The sequence below is a fragment of the Penicillium canescens genome (assembly GCF_028828765.1).
Source record: "Penicillium canescens strain IBT 15451 chromosome Unknown utg000004l_segment0_segment0, whole genome shotgun sequence".
NCBI classification, from domain to species: Eukaryota; Fungi; Ascomycota; class Eurotiomycetes; order Eurotiales; family Aspergillaceae; genus Penicillium; species Penicillium canescens.
In genome coordinates, this window is record NW_026703966.1 from 5,709,101 (window position 1) to 5,735,251 (window position 26,151).

Here is a 26,151-nt window from a genome sequence, read left to right on the forward strand (position 1 = left end):
AATCAAGGCATCTACGGTTCTCTGAAATAAAGCATTGTGGTACACTAGGAGCTATTCTATCAACAATGACGAACTCAGGTTCTATGTTTGACTATCTCGTCTGTTGACAGGTCTGTCCGGCTAGACTACGGAAAGCGTTAGGTTATAGTCGCGTGTGCGGGCACCCGATCAGCGAACAACCACGTTAAAGATTGGCCGTCTATTGGCACAAATGTTTGAACTTATAACATTATTCCTTCAGCTGAGCCTGGACCTTCACCACATCAAGTCCCCATACTTCGCCAACATGAACTCCTCTTCTCGGAAGAGCTCACGGACAGCATCCCAGCCCCTTTCAAGTCGCACGATTGGGAGATTTGCCTCTTTATATGATTCGATCTCTCCCTGTGTCCATTCATGGCAGTCTGTAGCTAATTCTGTTGACTCAGTTCCTGCGGCTATGTGGGATAATTCGGTGGGGAATTCACTCGTCGTAGCCGAGAGAAGACCGCAAATATCCAAAGCGTGTTGAGGAGGTACTGTCAAGCGGCCCCTTTTAAAGACCATCCGAGTTACAGCAGACGCAAATACATGTTTGTGTCGTTCTTCCTTCTGAGGCGCTAGATTTGTGGTCTTCCTTTTGTTGATCGAAGCATCGGCCTGCATGACGTAACGTCTGGGCCAAAGCTTGCTCTTGTCGACGAAATGCGTGACCATATAAATCCACTTATTATCCCAGCTTGCAATTCTGCTCCAGATTTCGTACTGTTGGAATGGCTTGATCTCCCGATGGAACGTACACGCAATCGCGCTAACGATCAAGTTGCAATGCATGGAACCTGTGGTATTCAAGAAGATGGGCGCAAATAACAACCCACTGAGATGCGCTCTCGAGACATCAAGGTCAGTGGTGTAGGTCGAATTTGATTTATGAAAATTGAAGTCAGTCTCAGTTGCCGGAGACCGTGATCGAACCACTGCCGGGAGGAAGATGTGGTGTTGATTAGGCGCATTGTTTGACCTTCCGCGGGTGAGGAAGCCCATTGCTAGGGCACCAAAAAATCGAAACTAGGGAGTTAGAGTCAATTTCTATGGGAAACGAAATGCAATCACGATCTCACATGCCACATAAAAGGTAAATTCTTGAGATTCAGACCTAGTATCAGGGTGAGGCACCATATCCAGAGACTCATGTCGAAACTGAGACGTGATGACAGAAGTATGGGCCAAAGTCGATATATAGGCTGGTAAAGCTGCAAAGATACTGAAGGTTACCAGATGTGTACTCTATACTAAGGTTATGTGCAAGTGCTCGCATTGGGCTGGATCAAAGCCAACCTCAACCGAGGCAGCGATAGGCACTGGCGTGTTCCGCGGCACTGAGGATACCCACTCATGAGCCGCGGGAACTCAAACTAAACGAAAGGAAATGTGCTGAAGGGACAGACATTGGTTTAAAAGGATCAATAACAATACTTAAATGCAAGATTAAAAACCAGGATCTTTTCAACATTTACTAGCTATATTTTATCAAACGCAACATCGTGGTTAAATCATGTCTGAAGATCTTGTTCGCCTCGACATCAACGGCATCTTTGCCGTCATCACGTTGAACAACCCGACAAACTTCAACGCCTTGACGCAGAGTCTGTATTATCGCCTTGCTAGCTTGCTTCGAGACGCCGAAAAGAATCCGGATGTCTACGTTACTGTTTTGATCGGGGAGGGCCCCTTTTTCTCTGCGTAAGTTCTCTCCGTGATGGCGTAAATGTGGGAAAAGAAAAGAGAAGCTGACGCAGACATTTAGAGGAGCTGACCTTAAAGGCAAACCACCTTCTACGGAGGACATGTTATCTCGCCCCTATTGGCTTCCGAAGTTGGTGAACAACAATGTAGACGTCGCGAGGGCATTCTATAGCCATTCGAAGATTTTGGTAACGGCGCTGAACGGTCCCGTCATAGGGCTTTCTGCAGCCTTGATATCCCACTCGGACTTTATCTACGCTGTGCCTGACGCTTATCTGATGACTCCTTTCACCTCACTCGGCCTCGTTGCCGAAGGCGGCTCCAGTGTCGCATTCGTGCAGCGGATGGGTCAAGGCAAAGCGAACGAGGCACTCATACTTGGCAGAAAGATTCCTGTCAGCGAGTTGGCTCAGGTTGGGTTTGTCAACAAGGTCTTCGAAGACAAAAGCAATTTCCGCGGACAGGTGATGGGGTACCTGCAGCAGACATTCGGCGAACATTTAGTGAAGTCGAGCCTTTTGGGGACAAAGGCTCTCATGCGCCGCCGCTTGGTTAGGGAGCAGGACGAACAAGCGCCGCTAGAAATGTTCGGTGGCCTCGACCATTTCTGCCAGGGTATCCCACAAGCCAAGATGGGAGAGGCCCTGTCCAAGAGCAAGAAATCTCGACTCTAATTTAGCTTAAACTCCAAGGCCACGGAGCAGACTATGCTCGAGCGATGTAGCAAAGCTTTATGATCATTCAATATCATTGTCAATGTTATAACCAATTACCACTTTCATGTTCGCCTCTACGGATTTAATTTGAAATTACTGCGAACCTTGAAATTGTTTGATGTCTCTATGCCTTTGAGTGTGTCCCGTTTTGGCGTACACACTGTAGGCAAATTGACATCGCACTGATCCGATATCACTTCAAAGGTATCGAGCGACAAAAGTTCTGAGGATTGAGGCGTTCAGAGGAGGCCCTCAGAGGACCCTTCCCGCAGAATTTCTAATACGCTATGGAGAAAGTGAGGGTAAGGTTCTTGGCCTTCAGTCTTCTCGTAAATATAGTATTGCGACGTCCAACCTCCGCTTTCCTGGTGGCGAGGTCAGGAGTGATTGTTATCTGAGGTACACGGAGCTTCACTCCGCAGCTTATTTGTTTGTACGACTACTTAAACTAGTGACACAGCCCTCCCGACGCTCGTTAAGACCATAGCAGGCGATTGTGACATTGAGAAAACTTGAATACCGGCATTGAAATTCCTAATTACATGCTCTTCACCCCGGCACGGTACGCACTCCGGAAGAGCTTCAGTAAGTAGCCTCAAGTAGATTGCTCTTTGTAATCAGAGGTAACTTACATCGTTACAATAGCCGTACCATTTTCTCGCCCACAGTGCGACGGGATCCATCCTGAACTTGGTATTGTTACCGTGTTACGAGATACCCTTGGGATTCGCAGTCAGTACCTAGGAGGCCAAAAACAGCCGCCTCAGCATAAACCCTTGGTATTTTGTACCGACAGCCGAGGCAAAAGCTACCTTGAGTGGGGACCCGTGAGCCTTGCCCCGGCAAACTTTGTATGACTAATCAGTGACAATCAGACGGCCCAAATGCTGGCTTGAGTAACGCTTGCCAACACTCCTGGAACCCGAGGTACAACGCATGCCGCTTATACTACGGCGTACTTCCTTACCTCAGGGAACCTACCCAAATCCGGGCTAGGTATACCGTGTTGACTTCAACTCCTTCCCAGAAACAAGTCTATTGTTTTTTATGATGCGTAATTTTTCAGAGGAAAGCACCCGGGCTTCTGGCAGAACACGGCGGCTGAGAAAACGGGCATCCGTTGCTTGCCAGTCATGCCACTCCCGTAAAGTAAGATGCAGTCTTCCACAGACCGGCACACCCTGCACCAATTGTTCATTGGACGATATCTCCTGCGTGCCGCGGGTGAGCAGGAGACGAAAGTGAGCGAGATGTGCAGAACTCAGATCGAAGAACCCCTCGGCAAACATGCTAACGAGCTTCCGTGGCAGACCTGCACTACAATCTTCGTCCCAACATCTTGGTCCGGCGTCTTCGCCGTCCAATGGTAGTACCGCGGTACGGAGTGCTCCCGTGGAAGGTGGCGGCTTTCCACTCGACCCCGAGCGTCTCGTTGCGTCGAAGGGTCTATCTGTGCGGAGCGGCTGTAGGCCCACGGCACCATTGATTGGTGAGAATGGAGTTGGCGCTGACACACCTTATCATCCGTTCAACGAGCATTTTAGCCATCACAGTGGAGTAGGTGACACGGTCATGTCGCAGATAGATGGAGATGTGGCGGATAACTGCTATTCCCCGTTATATGGTGAGAATCAGATATCCTTCGAGGGGTACATGAGTCAGTGATGATCCACTATGATGCTGATTTGGACATTTAGGTGATCCCCGCGGCGTTGGTCTGGTGGTTGATATCTGTGAACCGGAGCCAAGGGAAAAGAGCGGCCACTTCCTCGTCCCATGTATTGGTCCAACTCACATAGACCGGGAAACTATCGATTACTTGCGCCTTAAGGGTGTGTTCAACTTGCCCGCTCCTGCTGTCTGCGAGATGATCATGCGGACGTATTTCTACTATGTGCATCCCTTTTTCCCAGTCATCGATGCTCGTTCATTCCTTGACATGTTCGAAAATGCACGCGACAAACTGAGCATCCATCTTTTGTGGAGCATGTTTCTAGCTGCTGCTAATGTATGGGTCCCATTCACTCCCTGACTTCCCTCGTTGGCATGCTAAGATGAGATAGTTCGCAGACGATATCACCCTAAAAGCAGCCAACTTCCCGTCTCGAAAAGAGATGAAACGTGCAATGTATATCCGAGCTAAGGTCGTACCGGGTAAAATATTTTGGAGAAAGGGCGCCAGCTAAAGTCGCATAGGCTCTTTATGACGCGGAATATGAGAGAAGGAAGATCACTTTAATACAGGCGGTACTCTTAATGGGCTTCTGGTACTCGGACACTGAAGACAGAACCGGACCTTGGCACTGGAATGGCGTTGCCATCGGTCTCTGCCAAACGATTGGGCTGTACCGGCAGCCAGACACCGTTCGAAAACACAGTAAAGCCATACCGATGAACGACAGCAGAGTCTGGCGGCAGATCTGGTGGAGCTGCTTCTACCGTGAAGCGTGGTTCTCTGCCGGCATGGGCAGGCCTATGCGCATCAACCTATCCGACTGCAGTACCCCGATGCCAGACGCCAAGGATTCCGCTAACTTGCTTGCGGAGGTTCCGGAGAGTATTCAAAGGAAGTACCTTCCTAAAGGCACTGAGGACTTGTCCAGATTGTGGACAGAGCTATTGGTCCTTACGGTCTCTTTAGCGAAGATTCTCTCTTGGCAAAACCGCGCGGAGCGGACGTGGCCCAGTAGGACTGAAATACGACACATGGACGATAACATGCGACTATATTATTTCCGAAAAGACGACGTCATAACTCACAGACAATGTCATGTCGTCTCCTTACACGCCTACCATCTAGAGCTGTATCTAGAGTAAGTGCAATCATTTTGTTTGGTTAATCGTACGCTGATACGGAAGCTATAGGTCTGTTATGCTGGTCCTATACCGGCCATTCCTCTTTGAGAAGCCAGAAGTGAATTCGCCTGATGACTCTGCGAACGAATGGAGATCAAGTGTAGAGCGGAGGACGAAAGACTCCGCGACGAGCACCAACAGGATCCTCGGCAATATGATCGCTGCTGATATGATCAATAGCGCTCAAGCGATGATGTACGTACATCTCCAGATACCCATCAGACATATAAAATTCAGGATGCTAAATATCGGTAGCTGCATTGCTTTGGTTCCCACATTACAAATCCATCTCCTTGAATCTACGTCGGAAAAACCGTTGGTTCAGCGTATGGGCAACCACAACCTCGAATTTTGCATGATCGTTATTGAAGAGCTCAAAACGGTATACTTCGGCGCTGAAATACTTTCCAGAATGTTCACCAAGGCAAAAAGACAAATTTACAATCAGAGGCTGGCTCCCGCCACGGCTCCTAGAGAGAATGCGCCCGAGTCCTCGCGTGATTCCACTATTAGTATTGTTTCAGATGTGGTAGAGGATGAACTCCAGGACGATGTGGAGATATTTGATGCCTTTTCGGCGACGTGGAATCCCTTCGCGCCAATTACAGCTAGCGGATTGTTCGACAATGACGAGTACGTATAAGCTTGGTTCTTAACCTCTTCCTGTATCGTTTCTCTACGATGCTTTCCGCTTGATGAGCCAGCCTATTTTCATTTCCAAGTTTACTGATCGTCGTTCTTGCTCGTGGCAGGCTATTGGGTTTCGAATCCGACATCACGCTCGGGCAACTAATGTTCCCTGAGTCTGAAGCCTCTGCAGTTACACGTTAGACATCAGACAACGGCGTCCTATCAGAGCCTGCAACGGACGGATACCAGTGGCTCCATATTCAGTTCGAGATTTTCCTAGTCCTCTAGTTCGTCCTGGCTGGTCCGGAGCAGCTCGAGTGCAAGGTAGCAGTCTGTTATTAAGACAAACCAAAACCAGGAAGTGATACAGAAAGAGCAGATTCGCAACTTGTCAAGTCTCAAGTCCGGATGTCAAAGAACTGGGCGGTAGTACTTAACAAATTTACTACGCAGGAGGGAAGAAAGATAGATCGTGAAGTAACCATGTGCGAAAGGGTCACCCTCCCACCGAAAACGCACGTCTACGGGCACCTACGTTCTTTGGCCACCACCACGCCACCAAAGCATAATGATATAGCTCTGAATCAAAATGTCCACATCAACTTTTAAGAATATAAGGGCTATCTCTTACGGCAACGTATGACAATATGAAGCATAGGAGCGCGAGACTTCGTGGTTTAGAGATATGACGAACAGGACAAACGGCGGATAGGAAGATAATGATAATGGTATAACGCTGTCGGCGGTGTGAATTCCCACAAAATTTGGAATTTTCCGAGGAATTCCCAAATTGTCTTCTGGCAATACCGACCGACGTCTGCGTTCTGAGGCCTCGTGGTCCTGTATCATTTTATCGCCGGATGACGTCATGAACACATACGTTGCTGTACATAAGCCAACTGAACTTCCACGTACTTGAACAATTTTTACTGGTACTATAAGCAGATGCGTACAGTTGTAGTTGTACCAAATAATTATGCCCTGCCCAGGGAAGATCAAGAAACTTGAATTCTCCACACAAAAGCCCCTTAACAGGGAGCCCCCTGTAAGGACTTTGGTTGATCGGTACGTATTATTTCTCAACAAAATCCTATTCACCTCATTGTATTCTTCCACATACCACCTGTCGTGCCACAGCTGATCTGAAACAACAGTTTCCTCACCCCTCAGCGGATCGGTTTTGACCGGAACCACGGCCCTATTCCACATATATATGGCGAAATGCACACCGTCCACGTCGATGGTCTCGTCGTTGACCCGCTGACGCTCACTGTGGACCGGCTGCGTTCTGACTTTCGTCAACACGAAGTCCCCAGCGCGCTCGAGTGCGCCGGAAACAGGCGACACACCATGCGGACGCTTGTGAAAGAAGTCCAAGGAATCGACTGGGACGACGCAGCTGTCATGAATTGCAAATGGAAGGGGCCCCGCCTTCGAGATGTTCTTCTCCGAGCTGGTCTGTGCATAGAGTCTACTGATCCAAACCGCAAGATTCATGTAGCTTTTGCCTGTTACCAAGCGGAGTGTCAAGACGATAATTGGTACGAATCTAGCGTGCCCTTAGAGGTATGTCTTCAGGCGGAAAGGGATGCTATCTTGGCACTAGAGGTAGGTATTTTAGATCCCTCTCATCACTACCTACCCATTGTTAAATATAATATATGCTCATGGTTTCTTCTAGGTGAATGGTACTCCTCTCACGGTAAACCACGGCTATCCGGTTCGAGTTGTTCTTCCCGGTATTGTGGGGGTTCGATGGGTGAAGTGGCTTGACCGTATCACAGTTCAGGACCACGAGTCAACTAACGCCTACCAACAACGCGATTACAAAGTCCTTCCACCGGATGCAGTAGACAGTGAATCTGCGGAGAAGTACTGGCACTGTACACCACCTATGTATGACATGCCGGTCAACTCTGTTGTTGCGGTTCCTGCTGATGGTGAAACCGTGACGTTGCCATCAACCGGTTTGGTGGAAGTAAGAGGTTATGCCCTTCCACAAGGCGCAGACGGGCCTGTTACTCGTGTTTCAGTGTCAGGGGATGGCGGGTACTCATGGATAGATGCGCAACTGGAAAACTCGGGCGGTACTTCGAAGTGGTGTTGGGTATTGTGGACGGCCAAGATCAAATTGACCGCAGGCTCCCAAAGGGAAATACTGAGTTGCGCAACGGATGCTGGGGGTAACTCACAGGGGCAGGAGCATTCGCAGTGGAATTTAAGAGGAATTGGGTACTGTGGATATGGCCGAGCAAGGGACTTGACTCTCGTCTGAACCCACCTTTGGATGTAGCTGTATTCATACTTATGATCTTCACTTCAATAGCATGGACAGATGTTGCTATACAAAAGATCAGGGAGACGCTCTTGAGAAATAGATTGCACATCATAGGGGTTCGCGCTCTACAGTCCGATATATATCATCGATCTGATCTCTACAGCATAAGCACAGCCTTCTGCTTGATGACGGGCGGACGTAGACGGAGGCTACGTATGGGAAGAATGAGGGGGAAAGGGCAAGACGGGACCAGGGGGCAAGAGGAACAGAGGAAGCCGGCGGCTAATGTCGCCAGATCGCGGTTTTTCAGAGGTATGCGCTACTGTATCCGGTGACTGTGCATTACTGCATGGGACATTATGAATTAAACTGATGACTCATCAATCCGAGTATATGCAGTCCTGCCCGAACTACATAGCGGCGACCTGACTGGGGATAGAGCATTCCGGATTTGTTTTCCGGTAAGTCAGTCGTAAAATGGTACTGTAGGATAACGGGTAGACTGTTACTGTACTGTAGAGAAAAATGACACGATCGTGAGAAAGAACGTTGGTGATAAATTTATTGTGATTTGCTGCCGAGCAGAATGGCGGACCACCCCCACGGGGACTTCCAAGCCATCATGAACACGCGGAGAGAAGCAATGATACATAGTTGATAGTGGCGGTTCGTGCTTCCGGCAGTCTATTACCGCCATCGGGCCAAACCCCATTCTGCCGCCATTTTATTACTAAGTAAGAAGTAGGACGGCACCCATAAATCAATCCATACATGCTTACTTGGTTTTTATTCCAACATCAAGCTGGTCGTATACCGGATTTGCTGTATCTGAATGTGTGGGCGGAAGCTAGCAAGATCCTGCCGCAGTCTAACCCTTCCCGTCATTATGATGCTTACTATTACTTTTCTTCTGATTGGTACATCTTACAGGCAAGGTTCGTCTAGACTTGGATGGAATGGTTTACTTCAGGATTTCAGCGAAAAAAAAACACATACATGGATGTACTATACGTCAGTATGATCGTGAGCCCAAGAGGTCATTAAGAGCTAGTGACGTGTTTCCCTGCTGTTACCACCGAATTACCTATAAAAATGGCCACTTTCCAGTCCAATGCGATTGTGGTAGGAACATCCTGATATAATATGTTTGTTCGTTCATCAAGAACCGCGCATCTCAGACAACTCCTATCACCTATTGTTCAAAGACGTGGAATTGCAACCTCACCTATCGCAATGGCTCCCGGCATTAGCGACGCGATCAAAACCGACCATCGGGAGATTGAGTCGTATTATGACAAGATCATCAACTCCTCGGATAAGGATGAGCAGACACGCTACCAGAATCTATTTACCTGGGAACTAGCTCGACACTCCATTGGAGAGGAGCTTGTTGTTTATCCTGTTTTCGAAAAGCTGCTCTCTGGTGGCGTCGATATGGCAAATAAGGACCGTAAGGAGCATTTGAAAGTAAATTTAAACTATCATTTTACATTTAGTTATAAAACTAACATACATTTAGGTTAAAGAGCAGTTAAAGGTATTCCAGAACATGACGCCTTCGGATACACAGTTCATTCCTACTATCAAGGAGTTGATGGAGGACTTGTCCGAGCATATCAAAGAGGAAGAAACTCACGATTTGCCTAAGCTGGAAGAAGCCTTATCTCAAGAAGATAGCGAGAGCTATGCTAAGAGCTTTGGCCGAACAAAGATGTTTGTGCCTTCGCGCTCTCATCCTAGTGCACCAGACAAACCCCCATTTGAGACAGTGGTGGGGCTTCTAACGGCGCCGATCGATCATCTCGCGGATCTGTTCCGCAAGTGGCCTGATACTTCTGGAATGCCGAACCCGTCTACAAAGTGAGCGTCTGCTGGTGAGACTTACAGCCTTTCTGTTCTATTTGGGTCTGGATTTCCGCTCCGTTTGTAGCTTATTTGTGAAGTATATTATTTCATGTAATTCTGAAAATGAAAGTTCCATGAAACATTCGCCGTCCTACGCTAGTCATCTTCATAATTCGCGTTTCCTGCCCTGGGCTTTGTAAGTAGCAACCTAACCTTAGCTCTGAAACTGGTCTGGGATTAACCCGACCTGTGGTACCGGTCCGGAAGTTATACATTTCGTCTATAATCATTTTATCTACTAGCTGGGGGCTAAGCAGGGACGAGTAGATAGGTTTGTTTTCTATCACACTCCGAGGAACGTATACTGGAAAGCTATTCCGCAGACTACTTTAGGAGTGTGCTTATTACCGCTGTTAATAAAAGTTCAATGCCTACAATTGTTACGTAGTATATACTAAACGGTCTAATAAGGTCCTCGTCGTAGGCAACTTTCGGCGTCGTGGTCATTGAAGAGAGCATAGGCACTAGAGAGGAACCAGCATTGCCGTATTCTATTTAGTAGGCGGCGATAGTTATTCGATGTAGCATGATAGATAGGAGACTAGAATTAGGCTGACTGTCGGTAGATGTCGTAGGAAGACATAGTAGGATAGTCGAAGACCAGTGGAGGGGATTCCGAGGGCTGGTGAGTGCATCGTTAGGCGAACGTTGTTTGGCGATCATCTGAAATTGGAAAGTACTCGGTCACAGATAGACAGTGATCCAGCTTGAGCTCGTTTAATCTTTCAACAGAATATGACGCACCCGTTCGTTTGTGACTGCATATCGCTTCTTGATAAAGTAGTAAGTGTCCTTGGCGTCAGCGCAATCCTCAATCTCCATCTTAATGCCGTCCGAAATGCAGCTGTGAAGCAACTTGCTTGCAAGTTTCATATTTTCTTTTGCATTCTTATGCTCGTCATAGTCCATCTGCCATCGGAGGGTGTTTTTGGTGGTCAACAGAAGTGGCTGACCATCATATGTTTCGTCGCCATCGTCACTCGTCGGAGTTGGAATCAACAAGCCTCACGAAATATTCCTCTTTTTTTGTTTGGGTAGAACGACTTCTTCACCTGTGAGGAATTCAAGAGCTATCATATGCTCTGGCCGTTCGCTCAACTCGTTTCCAGCTGATAAAATTGGTCTTGCTCTTGAGCTGGAGATATGATTTGACTTCGTCCATTATGGAACAAGTCATAACGAATCCAAGGCAAGATGTGAAATAGATTTTTAGATAGAATACGCAGCGTATCGAGAACCTTCCATCAGCATAACATACGAAAAATCAATTGACTGGTCTTGTGATTTCTACCCAGCCTCGAACCAATCTGGCTGGTCTGATATCGTACCGAGGCGATCTGGTATAAGGTTTTGCAAGAGGAAGTCACTTGTCTTGAAAAAGTTGAATGAGTGTGTGTCTGTCCGCCGCCAGTGCCTAGATGTGTAGATGCTCATGTTGGACGAGACGATAGGAACAGCAATTGCAATGATGCAATTGATGGAACCCCGTACGACACAAGCCAACGACAACGCAGTCTCGCATGAGCTCCGGATCCGAATCTGGTGGGCGCTTTTCGCAGCGGATAGTTGGTGCTCTTCGAGCCTGGGCTTCTCCCGCCATATGAAGGACTTGGCCTCGACCGGCTCGTTTACCCATTGATGAGCGCTTGTTTGCCGACATGAATCCAGACGAGCCACTAAATGACCCAAAAGGGCCATGTGAGAGCCCTGGCCTGTGGGCACATATGGCCACGCTCATCGAATTGTTCCGCCCAATCCAGGAACTTAACTGGCGCGCGGCCAGCAATGAGGGACTGCAACTGGATCAAATCGAGCAGGACAGGGATCATCTCGCCCAACTGCTGGATCACTGGCAAATGAAACTTCAAAATTTGCCATGAAAATCTACAGACTCTTGAGATTTCACCAGCGTTAATCCGAGGACGAGCCAATAAACTCAGCACTCTATAATTGTGGAAATATTCGGTGAGAGTCCCACCGAAGAGGCTGGCATCAAGTCCACTCCCCAACAAGGAATTGGGCCCAGTATGCGGGACATTGACTAGTCATAATGCAAAGAAAAATATCGATTCTACTGATTTTGGCAGAGCCTACTCCCAAAACTGCAAATCACCGAGTTGAATTGTTAAAATCATAAGAATCAAAAGGGTAAAAAGTAAAAGAAACTTACGAAAGAACAGAAACTCCGACGATGGGTTTGCATGTGCCACGCAGAGGTTTCCCACTAGAATGCAGGTTTGAATGTTTTCCAGACACACTCGCTCAAGATCGATCTGAAGTAGCCGTTTGGACTCTGCAGTGAGAAGAGGCTCCAGTGATCGTAGAGTTGGCTGAGTTGAAATGTGAGCGCCCATTGCGCAGATAGCCAGAACCAAAGCCTTGCTGGCTCGCCGGTCGCGAATGTCTTTCCACAGAGTCGCTGCATGAAAAATGCTATGGGGCCGACCGTGACTGTTGGACAGATATTCGTGGACCAGCACCACAACAGACTCATCTTCGGAGAGGAAAACCTCTACTTTCGTGGATCGAGTCTGGAATTCTGCTGGTCCAACCTACGGGCTGACGTGCCTCGAGTCGCATCCGCACTAGTCGCCTGGCCTGAGAATGTGAACATTCAAGATGAAGGCGTAGGCAGCGGATACAGGAAGACGATGTATCACTGCCCTTGCTGGGCAAACACTTGCGCTTGGTATCTCGACATTGCTGACAGGATTTCATGTCCCCTGGGTAAATGCAGCAGGGGGAAGAAGAAAAAAAAGCTTGAATGGCACTTTCCCCGCAGTTCGGAGTTTTCAAAGAACAACAATTTAATCGCCAAAACGAAGACTTGGAATATCTCAGGTATCAGACCAGTTGGGAACGATTACTCCAGAGCAAATCTCATATAGCTAGCTCTCTTCACTATATCTTGATATCGGTCATAGCGCCAAAGGGTGCTGGGCCGGTCCCGTCAGCGGCTGCCGGAGTCCGGGTCTGCCATCGAATAACCTGTGCATACTGAACACCCACCGCGACGTGCACACACTGCTGAACATATGTAGGCGGACATCAGTTGGTGGTAATCAACATATTCAGCACAGCCGACGCGTAAGAAAACCAGATCAAGTGAGGAAAACCGCAGAATTGGAAGACTATACTAACATTTTCTTTTTCTTCTGCAGGCAGTTTGGCAACATGCTTGTTCTGCCCGTCACTTACAGGTCCAACCTGCGCGAGCTCGTCAACGCAGGGCTCCTTAAGCTCCTTCTCAGACGCATACTTGGCTTCCCCACGCAAAGTGAAAACATGTCCCCCACGCTTCGTGCCGATGCCCACATCCTCATTGAGGTCTACCAGTATAACTTCCATCATGCTCTTGAAAGGAGCCCCTAACCGACGACATGAAGTAACATTGATAATTATTCGCACAAACCTGCACTATATAAAGGAATAATGAGCGAAGTATCAAATCTTACCGCTCAAGCCATCTATACCAGAATGTTAGACTGACATATTGTTGTGATAATTGAGCCGATGTAGTAGGTCATGGAAATGCATAGAACATATTATATTTAAAATATTAGCGTCTTTGGCCTGTTTACACCCAAAATTGGGTCATATTGGAGACGGCACGAGAGTAAAATTTAGAACGACTTTAGTTTTTGTATTTCAAAGCAATCGGACTTCTCAAGAATATTTGTGATATAGATCTGGTTTCCTTCCCCGTTCCATAATTTAAACCCGCGAGTTGGTGTGATGACTTTATTACCGTTTCCGGCTTAGCCCTCTTAAGCTAAATAAGCGGGCCCCGTCTCCTGGTGGCGTTGTACAGTGACGCCCGACTTCGCCTTCCATAACATGTCGGAAACAGAGATGCTCTTTTCAAACCCTAATCACATGATACGTAAAAATGACATGTTTTATGCCTTTCCGTAATAATATCAGATTCTTTTTTTAGATTGTGAGACAGATAAAGAGAACTGGCAGAATGTCAACTACTCCCTTCTGCATCTCGCAGTCGCTTTACTACAGAGAGCTTGGTGCATCCTGAGGGTCCATTTTGGTTCAAGGTGATAGGCAAGGCTCAATAGTATAGTTTTTGTTTCGGAATCTCCAGTATCGCTTACCATCTTGAGGTAAGCCATTTTGGTAGACCGAGTCTTCCAAATGACATCTAGAGGCAAAGTTGATCGGTTGGTGATAACGATGTAACGTATGGATAGAGATGGGAAAGGCAAATTTTGTGTGATCAGCTATGGAGGGAGGGGTATAACGGGATCGGCTGCGCAAGGAGGATTATGGTCATGCAAATAATAGAAGTAGGCATGCAGTTATAACTATTCAAAAATCAGATCTACTATTGATCTTCAACATTGATTTAGGCTACTTTGGATGAGAGTATATCTAGGAAAAAAGATCTTCTAAATTCTATTCGAGTTGTGTTCCCTCTTGGCACACCGCGTCTCTTCCGCACGTGATGGGTCTAAATCTCGTATTCTCTCCAAGATAGGGCCACTGGCCACTCGGACTCAACTTTTGCTTATTCTTACTCTTACTGAAACCGCACTCGACATGGGCCGCTGGTGGGGGCTCCCACTTCCCCCAGAGATCGTTCTGGAACTATTTGAGTATTTGGAACCCACAGATGTCGTGGCTCTCGCGCAAGCCGCGGAGGGGTTCGCCCAAATCGCTGTCTCAGCGTACTCATCTAGTCTCCGCGAACATAGACGAACGATATTGTTTTCTGCAGTTACATATGGACATATAAGCATTGTCCAACATTATCTGGAGGGAGGAGCCGATCCCTACGCCGCTAATGATAAGGGAACCACGCCATTGCACTTTGCCGCTGCTTTTGGGCACTGCAACGTGGCATCTTTACTCATTGATATAGGAGCCGATATCAATGCACGTCGTAAAAATGGACTAAGTCCACTAGATCTTGCCATTATAACGGGATATAATCGCGTTATAGAGGTTCTCTTAAACAAAGGAGCCATCATTACGGATATAAGGATCGGCCAGGCTCAAATGACGACTCTACATACGGCTGCTATCAAGGGATATAGCCGGATTGCAGAGATACTACTAAGCCACGGAGCTCCCATTAATGTCAAGAATGCCCATGGTCATACGCCTCTTCATTTAGCTGTTTCGGAAGGGCATCTTGAGATAGCTCGGGTGCTACTTTGTGCTAGAGCAACCGTCGCCATTCAAGATAAAAAAGGCGACTCACCATTACACCTCGCTGCCTACAACGGTTATGTTGCTATCGTACAGGAGCTTCTAGATAAGGGAGCAGACCCTTCTCTACAAGGTCACGAAAATGCTACGCCACTGCACCAGGCATCTTCAATAGGTTTCGTTGACGTTGTCCAGCTTCTCCTAAAAGCTAGGGCGAATGTGTCTGCTCAAAGTTTAGATAGGAAAACCCCTCTTCTTCAAGCCAGTGGCGCCGGTCAGGTCGCAATCGTGCGGCTGCTTCTAGCTACCGGAAGTAGTCCTTCAATTCCAGATAAGGATAGGACCACGCCACTATATTTCGCTGTCCTTTCAGGGGAAGCAACAATCGCCGATATGCTAATAGAAGCTAGAGCGCATGTCGATAGCATAAATAACAAGAAACAGACCCCCTTACATTAGGCAGCAAAGGGACATAAAGAGATAGTTCCTATTTTGCTGAATCACAAGGCTGATATACATGCTCTCAGCCATACAGGGTAGACTCCGATACATTAGGCAGCTAACGAGGGCCATGTTGGTATAACGACAGCTTTATTGGAAGCCGGGGCCATCGACCAGATTCAAAATCAAAACGGGAAATCAGCGCTGCACTTAGCCGCTCAAAATAGACATAAGGCTATCGTTCAATTGCTTATCCAACGGGGCAGCAATCCACATCTCACCGACAACAGACTCCGCACAGCTCTGCATTATACAGCTAAGGAAGGACATAAGGATACGGTGAAAATGTTGCTAAGTATCAAAGTCAGATCAGACGCCAGAGATATCGATAGTCGGTCTCCGTTATACTATGCAGTACTCCATGGATATGTGACGATCGCAAATATGCTTCTTGATCTCGGTACCACCCTTAACGAGACCGTCAAGGAAGCCTTTTTGGAGGCTGCAGAAGCTAGGCACGAATTGGTGGTTCAACTTCTCATCGTACATAGTATTGATCTGTCTTTCAGAGATTCAAGCGGATATACAGCGCTGCACCGAGCCGTTCTAGGGAGTCATATTAAAGTTCTTGAACTTGTTCTCAATACGGAGGCTGATAGGTCTGCCAGGGACAACGAGGGAAAGACGGCATTGCATCTTGCTACCCAGGAGGGCGAGGATGAAATTGCCAAGGTCCTTTTGGGAAAAAGTGAAATAAGGAATCTTCAAGATTATAATGGCTGGACGGCTCTGCATTGGGCGGTTGAAAACGAACATGAAAGCACCGTCCGGACCCTATTAGATGCTGGTGTTGACCCTGGTATTGATTCCTTCGACGCATGCACGCCGCTTGATTTAGCAGAAGTTGGGGGCCTAGAAACGATGGAGCAGATGCTACGAGAGGCATTAGCATAGCCATGACGTTCGTTGAGAGTAATTCGAAGGAACGAGATGAATTAGAGCTAGATGCGACGCAAGCCTTGATGAATGGTCTAATTAAAGACAGGTTCAAAGCGTGGTGATGCAAGGACAAAGGCTCTTTTCCAAAGCTCAATCCTGGAAACATGCGATGAGACCTCGGGTGTGATCATTTCCGAGGGGAGGTTAAAGGCACATGTGTTTTACAGCAGCAACGGACGGTCAAGCAAAACGGTTCGTTTCTCCGATAAAGGCCATATCCTGCGTTCCTACGGCCTCTTTGCGATGGCATACAAACTTACAAAGATATTGACCATGTCTTGCAGCTTGTTAAGAGGGTGTCCCACTCAGCTAGATCTGAATTGCTCTATTTTGTTTGGTGTAGATTGGTGGTTGCACACATTTGACTATTTTACCATCGGTCACCTCTAACACTTCTGGTGATAAGTTAGTCACTTAATGTGATCGTTCCTCATTATCAAAAAGAATAATAAAAGTTAAATTACTAATTTATCCGAAATTCGGGTACTTTCAAGGTATTTTCATAGCGACCGCAATTCTACGCAAAACCTCCCTTTTCCAGGTTTCTCCCAAGAACACGATAAAGTCAACTCCTCAGAATCACAGCTTACTCTTTCGTCCGCTGACTGCAAATGGACTGATATCAATCCTCAGTGCTGAGAGAACATACGCCTCTTGAATGAACAGATCTGCCAGCCACACCTTCCCTGTCCATACCAGGTCGCTCGGATCAGGTCCCTTCCATTGTTCCAGATATCTCTTACCAGACTCGATGCTGAGGCAGATATTACGTTGATCTTTAGTCTTGCCACCGAGCTTGACAAGGTTGGCCAGGATTAAAACAGCGTAGGCAGATTCTTCGCTGGAGTGTCGTTTCCCCCACGAACCATCCTTATTTTGAGTTTTGAGCGTGTATTCTCTGCACTTTGACAGCGTGGAATCCACTATCTCCACCACGTTACTCTCCGTATAGATAATATCTTGCGAGTTGGCAATTCGAAGTTTCACCAGGCTGAAGGTCATGTGAAGGATCGCATAATACTCTGAGGTATTCTAAGCTAGATTAACATGCCGTCATCGCAGCGGAAGGTAAAAACCCACCCAATGATCACCGGGGACAGTATCGTTTCTCCAGCTATCGCAGAGGTACTTAACACATTTGTTGATTTGTTGTTTTGGAGGGTCTGGACTGGAAAGTAGTGCATTGAGCACGTTGGAGTTAACACTGATGCTAGGAACTTCGTTGGGAATGCGGCCGAAGAATGTTTGAAAGTACGTATCGACTTCATGGTTGCTGATCAGGCTGTCAAGATTGGGGTTATCACCGTGCAAATAGAGTGCAGTCAGTGCTCTGCCCGTATCATCGGCGTCCGGCACCCACATGGTAGCTATAGGACATCAACATACTATTGCTTTGAGAGAGCAGCTGCTAATGATAAAGGGGAATGACACTTACTCGCACCAACCCGGCCACCATTCAAGTCGAGCTGCTTGCTGAGGAATCGGATAATCGTGTCCACATTATCTTTGCCCAGCTCGTGAGTACTAAATCCATTTTCGAGCAATGTTGTCAAGACCTTGAAATTGTTACTTTGTGTACTTAACAAAGAGTCGAAATGGAATCTCACCCAGCTTGACTCAAAGGTCGTCAAAGGGAATATTGACGCCACCCCACCTGTTCCTTGGCCGCTTCCGTTGTATACAACGTTACGTAGGTATTCCTCGCACTCGTTGCTCCAAACCGGTGCGTACAGCAGGTACGCCGCGGTCGATGCCGGCATAGCGCCAAGACCTTCAGCTGATATCTGATGACCAATTCGTGCGAAGTCTATCTTCCCCAGGAATCCTTCATAGCAGAGCAAAGGTACACTGCATTTCTCGGTATATAACCACTCAACGTCCATCTGCCGGGCGTCGTTAAACATAAATAAGAGCTCTTCTTCACCAGGGAAAGTAAATGAGATTCCTTGCTCGTCCTTGAGTCTCTGTAGAAGGACGGGGATAAGTAGCTGGAATCCAAAATGGGTTGTCTCAGACACATTCCACTTTTGGAGCTGGGCATTGACCGATTCCTTTGCACGAGAGATACGGCTTGATAAGTTGTATGGCAATGTGCCATTTATGCAATCTCTATTTTGGGAATGCACGCACAAAGCGAGCAGTCCCGCAAGAGTATGAATGATGGTATCGGGAATCAGAATGCTGGCCGAAGGAGTGCGTGTTGAGTCAGTCGTGCTGAAGGAAGACCACTCGCCATTGCCGCGTTGCTTTTCGAGCAGGAAATCAAAACATTCAGTGAAAAGCCAACTGGGGCCTTTCCCGCCCTTCTTGATGATCATTGATACCCATGCTGTGTCGTAGATCGAGTATGCCATGGAGGAAAATCCATGATCTGTTTCCACAGCAGTGGCTATCCGATGAACAAGCTTCTTAGCACGCCGTGTAAGGTCTTGAGTCGTGGACATGGAGACGGCCATAGTGCTGGCAGGTTATCGATTTTGCCGTTTAAATTGGAAATATATTGAGAGATGAAGAATCAAGTATAGAGTTCCAAAAAATGCCGTAGAGGGCAATATGAGCCGCGTAATGAGTTCAACCCTCTGGGATTCCTTCGGGTATAGTTAAAATGACCTTTTTATAATTTCACTGGTATGCCACGATGATGCGATACCAGTAATATCCAAAATAGCGGTCAAAGGGCTCAGCTACGCGGTCATCTCCCTGCGTCCTGGATACTTGGAATTCCTCCACTCGCATGTGATGCGTTCTCCAAGCTAATCGAAGGACCCGCTCACTTTTTCAGACACGTAACATGCTTCTCGTTGATCGCCATGTCCCACAATCGTACAGTTACATTCACCGTAGAGGATAATGCACTTGACCTGATCTGAGTGGCAAAATGCATTTCGGGCCTCAAGCGTGCATCAAACCTCCATAAGGACACCATGGCTCGTTTGATTATGATAATCAGGAAACTTTTGCCGTATTTTCGAATCCTCTTGTGGTTTCCTTTTGATATGATTCTCGAGCTAGATACAGTAAAGTGATGACTGCTTTGGATAATTTTGGTCGCCGAAATCATAAACCTGACGGACGTGAAAATAGATTTGACGTACGTAGTCTCGGTTTAAAGTGGCTGGAAGCCGTTAGTGCACATTGCTGATTAAATACTGTACTCGAATCTTCCTTTATCGGCAACATTGACGAAAAAAGAGGGGTTCATTGATAATATCTTTAACACGAAGAGGATGTCCTATTTCTGACTTTGACATTGAGTGGCGTCCGACTGACGCTGGAAAGGTAACAGTCCCATTGCATAGTTGAAGCTTCTGGATCAGCCAGTTCTAGTTCAAACTCAGAGAAGATGTATGCAAGACAGCCGTACAGTTGAGCTATTGCCAGCCTGAAGATGGTAGTAAATATCCTATTATATATCAAATTGGGAGGGGATAGAAAGTCCTTACTTTTGCCCAATGCAATAATGCCTTCCTTTCCCAAAGGGAATGACCCATTTATTCAATGTCCGTCCTGACTCCCCCAGCCATCTTTCTGGTTTGAATACACCCGGTTCAGGGAATATGCCTGCATCCATGTTGATACTTTCGTGGACGATCGAGAATGAAGTCTATTTTCGGTTAGGAAGTTAGAGCAGATACAGTATGTAAGTTTCTCACTCCTCCTGGAATAAACTGGCCAGCTGCCACAACTCCTCCCTTTGGAATGACTCTGGCGAAAAATCCAGGTATAGCAGGTGTGAATCGCATTGTTTCGTTGATAATCGCATTCTATCTCGTTTAGTTATATGAGAGCCTGGCATACTTAGTGGGTGATACCACTCACCAGGTACTCCATACTTTACATCGCCTTGAAATCCCAGCTCTTTATATGCACCTCCGAATCCTTCAGTTCTCTTTTCAATCTTGCTAGAACTGGTGGATGAGTGATAATATGGAACGCTGCACCGTGCAACGTATAGGAGAGGCTAGTGGTCCCGGCAAAATAGAAAAAAAATGGCGTTATTTATGATATAGTCATCATCGACGGGCTTCCAGAGCCTCTCCGGTGGGCAATCAAGAATTGCATCGCACAGTGTTTGCTGGCCGCGATGCGAGACAAAATGGCCTTCACTTCGTCGTTTGCGAATGGATTGAAGGTGTCTCTCGCAATCCTGGCACAGTCAATCAATAACAGCTATTTTTTAGATTTAGAAGCACATTGAAGCTTACATTCCTTAAATCCGAATACTCGGGGGCAAGTATCTTCATAAAGCGAGGAGAAACTATATCGACATATTTTCCAAGAAGCGGAAAATATTGAACTAATTAGTGGTGGCTGTTAGCTTAGATGTGGACCTGAGCTCCGAGGAAGGAATACCATACAGAATATTGCGTTCATATTGAACGTATGGAATAGATCGGCTGTGGCTTTGATGACCTTCCTGTCTGTGTTTAGACTTTTAGATACACCGAAACTTACTTCTGAAGTTATGTTTGCCTGGCTGTTTGTCAGCTTTCGTCTGTAATCCTGATAGGGACGAGATCGGAGAAGAAACTTGAGATAATTAACCGCCAAGAAGATAAAATAATCCTGTAATTCGATTGTTTCTTTCGATTGCACATATCTGTGAAGAATTTCACCAAGCTCCTCAAGCCTGGTAGCTATAATGGGCAGAGCCAAGTTTTGCCCTACTTGAAGGGCTCGGGGCATGATCTGCGCAGGCAGCAAGTTGGCGGTCTACGTTTTTCTTACCGATGCTTGCAGGTCCTGGAAGGCGTTCGGCTCATTGATGAAGAGAACACAGGGCTCTACATTTTGACCACGTAATTAATCGTCTAGAATGACTGCGGTAGGTGCAGCAAGCGGACCCAGCGCCACGGTTTACGGCAAACTGCAGTGGAAATGCACAAGTGCACAGAATATCCTGGCACGTATTATTGACTGCATATAACTTGCTGAACATTGACGCCTCCTATCTCTACCTGCATGTTAATTCTAGCCGATTGAGACCGGAACACCTAGGCATGTGCGCCGACCCTAAGGCAGATTTATTACTGACCTATTTTAGAGCACCTGGAAGGGAAATGTATATTATGGGCTTGAGTTACAGGTCCGGTATTTATGCATAGGCCTAGTCCTAATGCGGCAGTGTTCGTAGCAGTGTGACAGGACGATAAAGGAGCTCTAAAGTCTTATTCCCGTATTGGGCCTAGTCAGGATCTAAGGCCCTCAATCAGTAGTCTTATTACCGAGCCTCGATAGAGAAACGCTCCAAGATACATCTTGGGGTGAACTTCAAAATTCGGGGTATTTTCCGTCGCTGAGATTCCGAATTAGTTCAAAGCAAGTAAACAAAAGAGACGTACAAGATGTGGAGAACTCACATGACTGCTCTTTAATGACTCCATTAGTTGTTGCAGAAGGATATCCAAGACCCGCCATCAGTGGATCACCATCCATCTTAGCCGTTTTAAGACCCACACTGGTCTTAGCAAAGGCTTTCAACAAGTCACAGTATTTCAGGTAATTTCGGAGCCCGAATTTTTTTTTTTTTTTTTCCTGAGATAGAGGAACTAACATCCAGAAATTATTGCGTGAGTATAAAATTGGTACTCGAGTTTTCCTACGGCCAAGTGCTTTTCCATAAACCTGAATATCATATATTGAAATGGGGATGGCTCGATTGCAGTCCGATATAGCAGACGGGTCAATATCAATGGAGAGAAGACAACCAACCACTCCCATGCCCACCGTAGACGTGGAGAGTAGTCTCAGGAAGCGACTGAGGTACTGATCTTGAAGCTATATCATGAATGAAGAATCTGGTGGAAAAACTGTGTTCATATTGATGATGGATGGATGCCCTTCCTAGAAGGAGAAGACTGCATGCAAGCTTCCTAGGGCATTTGCGACACCTTGGCCAATAATACGCTACAGTCACGGGTTCCACCACTACAATATGTATTATTTTAAGAGCAAGTACCTTAGTTAACGATTTATCACCTTTAGTCTGCTATTGTTGACAGCCTCGGATAGCAATATATATATAGAAATTCTCGTATCTCTATGCCATCAGCTTTCGCTGCGTATACGGACACGTATTAATTGCCTCGAGAAGCAATTTTTCTTAAGATCTTGTGACACGCCGATCAATCATCACAAAACGATCTCGGGTCGGCACCAGCAGCAGGTTTTCTCGTGTCTGAAGACAAGATATTGAGATCGAGACCGCTATATGATGTGGCTAATTTTCACCGGCGATCGATTTCGGCCGGCGCCTACTGATCTGCATATGTGCCTGTTGATGTGAAACTCTATATGTAAAAGCCAAGCCTCATGGTAAATGGAAAGTAGCCCACCTGGCCGGTGAAATTCCCATGAACAGAACTTTATCTGTTACAGCTTGTCTATTTGACCGCATTTCGTAAGAATCTACTTAGGTGCTGCCGTGTATATATTGCTCTCTCACCGTGAAGACTGTCAATTAAGTACAGGAAACGCCACGACACGTAGGATTAATGTAAGGGGATTTTAACTCTTCCACATCCTCCAAATGATAGTGGCGGTGACGGGATGGAAGTGTTGTCCTCCGACCCTGAAACGGGCTAACTTTTCATTCCTTAGCTTATATAAATTGAGGTTAGGGCTTGAATGTAAAGTACACTTCACTTAACAGCTTCCCCAGCCCTATTTTTTGGACAGAAAACGAATACTTCAGTCATGGGTAAACCTCACGAGTCACTCAGAGAGTCCCTTCAAGGTCAAATAGTCACCATTCCAAACATATATTCTTTGCTCCCGGAATGGAATCCCCGAATGCATGATGAATATCAAAGATCTAGGGATGAAGTTCTTAATCCTTGGATTGAAAGGTGTGTTACGCTTTGATGCTCCATATCTTTATCTTAGTAACGACGTCTCAAGGTGACTGATGCTATATTTAGGTGGGTGGATGACAAGCGCACGGCTCAAAAGCTTAAGGCAGCGGATTTTGGTGTGTTTGCCGCTGTTTGGTGTGCAAGCGCATCATACGACGTACTTTGCACAGCCGCTAAGTTTTTTGCTTGGGTTAGTGCACCTCGAACATATTTGAAATAGTTCATATCTGATGACTCAAACTTTTTTACCTCATAAGTACTTCGTGTATGACGACAGTATGTTCTCTTTACTGACTATCAAGAATATGTTTTGTTACAACCTCACTAACTGTGCTGTCTGATAAATAGTCTTTGACTGTGGTACCCTGAAATATGACACACAGGTCCTTGGGGCCTATAGAAAAGCCAGTATTCAATACTTCAAGTTCATTCTTGTTGACGAAGGAGATGTCCCAAATCTTTCGGCTTTTGGCACGGAGCTAGAGAAAAGCTTACGTTGCTGGGACGAGGTCGGCCATCACATCAAAGAAGTTTGTTCGAAGGGTCGGTAAATGATTTGAAAATTCAACTTATTGCATGGATCACTTCTCTAAAGTCTATATAGAGACTCGCGAAATCCTATGCGACGAAATGCTGCGATATGTTGAAAGTCTTGACAACATGAACAGTATCTTTAGTGAGCGCGTGCCCTCCCTGAAGTGAGTATTCTTCGCATACAAGTTGCCTTGAATAAATGAGAAACTGAATCCTCTAATATCGTGCAACAGCCAATACTGGGAACGACGCGAGGCCACGGCGGGGGTGTATTCTGTGATCGCTACCATTCCGTATGGATCCCTCATTCCTCTAGTCTAAATGGGAGCAGACCGGCTCACCTGTCAAGGTTCATTTATGGGGTAGACGTTACCAGAGAGGATGTTCAGGTGCAATGCATGAAGGACCTATGGAAACATACTTCTTACTTTGTTCATATGTGAGTCCCTATCATTATGTCGTAGTAACCCCACCTGTGGAGACTTATTGACCTGACTTTCAGAACCAATGACATGTTTTCAATGCGCAAAGAAATTGTAGGGTTTCCTCACTCCTCTAGTGGAGCCAAGACTGAAAGATTACAGCATGATGGTCAAATCGAAAACCTGATTCCTGTTTTGATGCTGAATCGCGATATTGACTGCAACATGGCCATGCAACAAAGTTATGCCTTGGCACTTAATGAAGCGATGGGTTTACGCAACTTTGATTTAAACGCCTGCAAAAATTCACACAAGATACCAAAGAGTGTCTCACAGGCATTCATTCGCGGTTGTCAAGATGTTGCAATGGGCCTTGCCCATTGGAGGTACGCTTTTTGGCCCCTACATTTGATAATGTATATTAAACAATAATTGCAGCTACTGTGGCCATCGCTATGTGGAGCCCTGGGAGCGCGATGCCAACGGCGCTATAACATTTACGATTGCCGTTCCAAAGCCCCTGTCAAAAGCCGTCGGCTTTGCCAAAGGACTCAAGTCTTTGGGAATCCATCTTAGGCTGCTACGACTTCCTATACAGAATATAGCCTTGAGTTTGGTTCCGTTCAGTCCATTGATCATGTTGATGGCTATTTCGACTATCTCAGCCTTGGGATCGCGTTCTGGAAATTCGTTATATCCATTGCCTCCAAACTGGGCGGGTCAATTGAGGTAACTCGCATGATAACTTGCCATGTTTGATACATCGAGAAATTTTGAGTGGGTTGATGCAATATTTTTGAGGTTATCCTAGTTATGCTACGCTCAAATTTCTACCTGATTGTTGCTTTGCATATCTCTAGGTTGTTCTATCGAAAATAACAACGTTGTGTTTTCGCTCCATGCAGTGGGTGGATGGACGGATGGAGGATTTCATTTGCCCTGAAATGAAGGAACGGAGTGAAAAGGTTTACAACCCTGCCCGACCTGCCCGCTAGCTTTGGCTGCCTCCCCGGCTCTTCTCTTATTCGCCGTTCGTCATTTTGGGCTCTCTTCTGATTGCTGGCCGGAAGCTTTTCTTTTCCCTCCTCCTTAGGCTTAGTGGTTTCAATTTCATTTTCGTCCGTCTGTTGCTTTTTCTCAATGTCTAGGCATCCCGGTTTTTGCACTTGCGTTGCTGACCGACGGATGCCTTCCACCGTCCTCGTTTTCTATAATTTCCGTCCTTCTTCAGTTCTATACACTTTATTGTTATAGAACATGTCTACATCATGCTGTTTGCTCCTCGATGTTTCGCTCCATCCATACGGTATCAACCTTTATCTCTTTTGGTGAATGTATGAGTTGGTGTTGCTGACTTGTTCCGAGTCGTCTCTAATTCCGAGAATGGCAAGTATAAATCGGAAGCAAACCGCACTGGCTTTTGCGAGTCAACCAGCTGGATCTGCCATCCTTCGATCCAAAGACAAATATACATAAAGTGCCTACTCGTGTGTCTGTGCAGTGACTAGGGACCCTATTTAGTATCAAAGCCCGAGCTTTAGCTACCCATGGCATGGAGATTGTCAGAGTCGACATGGATTCGCCATACACCCTGGTGAAACTGATTTCGAGCGCCTACCTTCAGTAAT

The 26,151-nt window shown here is 46.5% G+C and overlaps 11 protein-coding genes across 11 annotated transcripts; 7 read left to right on the plus strand and 4 right to left on the minus strand.

Moving 5' to 3' along the window:
• Positions 1-255: 255 nt before the first annotated feature.
• N7446_007485 (acyl-CoA thioesterase) lies at positions 256-1,172 on the minus strand (the record flags this gene model as incomplete). The annotated part of the gene is made up of 2 exons (XM_058516230.1): positions 256-1,047; positions 1,101-1,172. 2 exons carry the CDS (start codon positions 1,170-1,172, stop codon positions 256-258), a joined length of 864 nt encoding a protein of 287 aa, XP_058373408.1.
• Positions 1,173-1,534: 362 nt separating this feature from the next.
• N7446_007486 (enoyl-CoA hydratase/isomerase family protein) lies at positions 1,535-2,399 on the plus strand (the record flags this gene model as incomplete). Its single annotated transcript, XM_058516231.1, has 2 exons — positions 1,535-1,722; positions 1,787-2,399. The coding sequence occupies 2 exons, from the start codon at positions 1,535-1,537 to the stop codon at positions 2,397-2,399; spliced, it is 801 nt and encodes a 266-aa protein (XP_058373409.1).
• Positions 2,400-3,728: 1,329 nt separating this feature from the next.
• Positions 3,729-6,128, plus strand: N7446_007487 (fungal specific transcription factor domain-containing protein; the record flags this gene model as incomplete). Its single annotated transcript, XM_058516232.1, has 7 exons — positions 3,729-4,098; positions 4,139-4,449; positions 4,505-4,588; positions 4,638-5,254; positions 5,307-5,492; positions 5,553-5,930; positions 6,050-6,128. 7 exons carry the CDS (start codon positions 3,729-3,731, stop codon positions 6,126-6,128), a joined length of 2,025 nt encoding a protein of 674 aa, XP_058373410.1.
• A 967-nt stretch (positions 6,129-7,095) lies between these two features.
• On the plus strand, positions 7,096-8,202 carry N7446_007488 (putative sulfite oxidase; the record flags this gene model as incomplete). Its single annotated transcript, XM_058516233.1, has 2 exons — positions 7,096-7,535; positions 7,609-8,202. The coding sequence occupies exons 1-2, from the start codon at positions 7,149-7,151 to the stop codon at positions 8,200-8,202; spliced, it is 981 nt and encodes a 326-aa protein (XP_058373411.1). The 5' UTR covers positions 7,096-7,148.
• A 1,070-nt stretch (positions 8,203-9,272) lies between these two features.
• N7446_007489 (uncharacterized protein) lies at positions 9,273-10,198 on the plus strand. Its single transcript, XM_058516234.1, has 2 exons — positions 9,273-9,672; positions 9,725-10,198. Exons 1-2 carry the CDS (start codon positions 9,349-9,351, stop codon positions 10,067-10,069), a joined length of 669 nt encoding a protein of 222 aa, XP_058373412.1. The 5' UTR covers positions 9,273-9,348; the 3' UTR covers positions 10,070-10,198.
• Positions 10,199-10,827: 629 nt separating this feature from the next.
• Positions 10,828-11,808, minus strand: N7446_007490 (uncharacterized protein; the record flags this gene model as incomplete). The annotated part of the gene is made up of 2 exons (XM_058516235.1): positions 10,828-11,114; positions 11,439-11,808. The coding sequence occupies 2 exons, from the start codon at positions 11,806-11,808 to the stop codon at positions 10,828-10,830; spliced, it is 657 nt and encodes a 218-aa protein (XP_058373413.1).
• A 1,203-nt stretch (positions 11,809-13,011) lies between these two features.
• On the minus strand, positions 13,012-13,461 carry N7446_007491 (uncharacterized protein; the record flags this gene model as incomplete). The annotated part of the gene is made up of 2 exons (XM_058516236.1): positions 13,012-13,137; positions 13,309-13,461. 2 exons carry the CDS (start codon positions 13,459-13,461, stop codon positions 13,012-13,014), a joined length of 279 nt encoding a protein of 92 aa, XP_058373414.1.
• Positions 13,462-14,661: 1,200 nt separating this feature from the next.
• N7446_007492 (ankyrin repeat domain protein) lies at positions 14,662-15,732 on the plus strand (the record flags this gene model as incomplete). Its single annotated transcript, XM_058516237.1, has 1 exon — positions 14,662-15,732. The coding sequence occupies one exon, from the start codon at positions 14,662-14,664 to the stop codon at positions 15,730-15,732; it is 1,071 nt and encodes a 356-aa protein (XP_058373415.1).
• Positions 15,733-16,158: 426 nt separating this feature from the next.
• On the plus strand, positions 16,159-16,668 carry N7446_007493 (ankyrin repeat domain-containing protein; the record flags this gene model as incomplete). Its single annotated transcript, XM_058516238.1, has 1 exon — positions 16,159-16,668. The coding sequence occupies one exon, from the start codon at positions 16,159-16,161 to the stop codon at positions 16,666-16,668; it is 510 nt and encodes a 169-aa protein (XP_058373416.1).
• A 624-nt stretch (positions 16,669-17,292) lies between these two features.
• N7446_007494 (uncharacterized protein) lies at positions 17,293-19,169 on the minus strand (the record flags this gene model as incomplete). Its single annotated transcript, XM_058516239.1, has 3 exons — positions 17,293-17,745; positions 17,794-18,080; positions 18,149-19,169. 3 exons carry the CDS (start codon positions 19,167-19,169, stop codon positions 17,293-17,295), a joined length of 1,761 nt encoding a protein of 586 aa, XP_058373417.1.
• A 4,336-nt stretch (positions 19,170-23,505) lies between these two features.
• N7446_007495 (terpene synthase family protein) lies at positions 23,506-25,282 on the plus strand (the record flags this gene model as incomplete). The annotated part of the gene is made up of 10 exons (XM_058516240.1): positions 23,506-23,561; positions 23,634-23,757; positions 23,825-23,843; positions 23,916-24,110; positions 24,172-24,265; positions 24,335-24,394; positions 24,451-24,540; positions 24,604-24,909; positions 24,962-25,078; positions 25,129-25,282. 10 exons carry the CDS (start codon positions 23,506-23,508, stop codon positions 25,280-25,282), a joined length of 1,215 nt encoding a protein of 404 aa, XP_058373418.1.
• Between the last annotated feature and the right edge of the window lie 869 nt (positions 25,283-26,151).